The sequence below is a fragment of the Chanos chanos genome, chromosome 4 (assembly GCF_902362185.1).
Source record: "Chanos chanos chromosome 4, fChaCha1.1, whole genome shotgun sequence".
NCBI classification, from domain to species: domain Eukaryota; kingdom Metazoa; phylum Chordata; class Actinopteri; order Gonorynchiformes; family Chanidae; genus Chanos; species Chanos chanos.
The window spans coordinates 36,648,536-36,651,035 of NC_044498.1; the positions used below are offsets into that span (position 1 = coordinate 36,648,536).

The following is a 2,500-nucleotide window of genomic DNA, read 5'->3' on the forward strand; positions in this document are numbered from 1 at the left end:
GGACCAGGCTTTTATGTGGGATTGCTCACACTCTCTCTCTCTGTCTGTTTTTTTCATTCTTTTCTCTCTCTGTCTTATCAGTATTTCTCATCACTTCTTCAGAGAGGGAGGCACAAGAATACTTTATAGTATACACCACTCAGTCACACACACACACACACGCGCGCGCACACACACACACACACACACACACACACACACACAGAAACACACACACACAAAAAAATCACTCACAACTCCCAGTCCACCCAGCTCCAGCTGCTGCTGAACACTGGTGCTGAGACTCATATTAGCGCAGTGGCACGCAATCCTCACTATACACTTTGAATCATCCACATCACTAACCTCTGGACCTCCTCCCTACACACACACACACACACACACACACACACACACACACACGCATGCACACGCACACGCACACGCACCTTACATCCCTCGTTAATTGCTGTCCAGAGTATGTTAACCTCACATGCTTCCATTAAAACAGGGACCTAACTGCAGTCAGGGGTGGAGCTGTGTGTGTGTGTGTGTGTGCGTGTGTGCGTGTGTGTGTGTTGTATGGGTGTATGTGTTGAGGGGGCACACTCTTCTTCCCACTGTTTGTTCCAAGCGTGTGGAACCATCTGTCAGTGAAAACAGGAAGCCCAGGGTTCCCTTCTCCCCTGGGCCTGTGGCTCTATTTTAGGGAGCTTCACTTCTCCCTCTCTCTCTCTCTCTCTCTCTCTCTCTCTCTCTGTCTTTCTCTCTGTCTCTTGGCCTGGCTGGGTTGACGCTTTGGCCCTTGTGGGGACGTCTTGAAGTGGTGTAGAGGGGGGTCGAGGCTGAGCGCCCATCTGCTGCCGGCCACGGGGACACCTTAATTATTAATGGGGCCATGAGCGCTACTGACTCCCCACATATGCTGGCCTGGACCCCTCCGTCACCTACATCCTATCCTGCAGACAACTGAGAAACTTTACTCTCTCCTCTGCACGAATACTTACAATCTTAATTTTAGGCAAATTAACTTTTCTCTGCCTCTGTCTATCTGTCTCTCTCTGTCTCTCAGAATCCCTGTCCCAGTATCTCTCAGTCTGTCCGCTCCTCTCTTTACTCATTTATTTTCATTTTCTCTTTCTGTCTATCTCTCTCACTTTGACTTTGGTTCCTCTCAATGTTTTCTCAACACTTTTTTTCCCTCCCTGACCATCTTTATCATGCCGTCTCTGTAACTTCCCCTCTCTTTCATTTGCTTTCTCTCTGTTTCTTCCTCTTTCCTCCCTCTATCACCTAATTCTGCTCCACTCATCTCTCTCTCTCTCTCTTTCCCCTCTGTGTCTTTGTCTGTAGTGTACTGAATGTGTATGTGAGGGCGTGCGTACGCGCACCTCTGTATGCGCGCGCGTGTCTGTGCAAGCGCGTGTGCGTGTGTGTATGTACGTGTGTGTGCGTGTCTGTCCATGCGCGCGTGTGTGTGTATGTGGTGGGTGCGTGTATTTTAGAGAGTCTAGCCGTGCCCACTCGTGCGTGTTCAGTAAATTAGAGTGAACACGGGTGTCGATCAGCTGGCTACAGCAAACAGCCTGCTACCGTCTGACCTGGGGCCATCTCATTTTCAGCTTAATTTTGCAGCAGTCATTTTGCATTTTTGGATGATTATGTGCTGGGAAATTAACAATAAATAACAAATGTGCACTGAAAGCCCTATCCCAGAACACACACACACACACACACACGCATGCACACACACAGACCCTCGCTTGCATTGTAAACCGTAAAAACCAACTGACCCAGTCTGTCACTCTGATAATGAAACTGTCTCTACTTCTTTGTAAGGTAATGTGCAGGGCAGTGTGTGTGTGTGTGTGTGTGTGTCTGCACACATGTGTGTATGTGTGTGTGTGTGTGTGTGTGTGTCTGTAAGATTCTCTTCTCTCACTAGTGTGATGAGCACACAAAGAGAAAGAATGTCTCTCTTTAATCAGTTATGGACACCTCTACAAGACTGAATCTGTTGTATCAAAGCACTGATGATACTGTCTTCTCTCTCTCTCTCTCTCTCTCTCTCTCTCTCTCTCTCTCTCTCTCTCTCTCTCTCTCTCTCTCTGTGCAGAATACCTTCACAGAATGGAGACAGAAGAAGCACAGGAGATGTCCCAGATGGCGGGTAAGGCTTACAGCTCTCTGTAGTTTGGTCACTCTCAAAGCACAGCCTCTCCATTCCAACCCTTCAGACAGTTAACCCACAGTTTATCAAAGAGAGAGGAACAAAGAGATAGCTGGTGAGAGGATGGGTATCAGATTACACAAAAAGGTTTTAAAGTAACCCTTCTACAACTTGTTTTGTGATTCTGCATTATTAGTGTAAAATGTATGCAAAAATGTCCACACAAACATCATTACATTATGATTTCCCCACATTTGTATTAAATGAACAAGCTTGAGAATGAGCAGTGTGTTTGGCATCGCTAGAGCTCCAAGGATTACCCTGTGTAAAACATTTTACTTTCCACAAAAC

At 46.8% G+C, this 2,500-nt stretch overlaps 1 protein-coding gene across 1 annotated transcript in view; it reads left to right on the forward strand.

Moving 5' to 3' along the window:
• Nucleotides 1–2,095: 2,095 nt before the first annotated feature.
• ikzf1 (IKAROS family zinc finger 1 (Ikaros)) overlaps nucleotides 2,096–2,500 on the forward strand; it is a 15,400-nt gene continuing 14,995 nt past the window's right edge. The window contains exon 1 of the mRNA XM_030771126.1: nucleotides 2,096–2,149. Coding sequence (XP_030626986.1) covers nucleotides 2,110–2,149 — 40 coding nt within the window. The 5' untranslated portion in view covers nucleotides 2,096–2,109. The remainder of the gene's footprint in view (nucleotides 2,150–2,500) is intronic.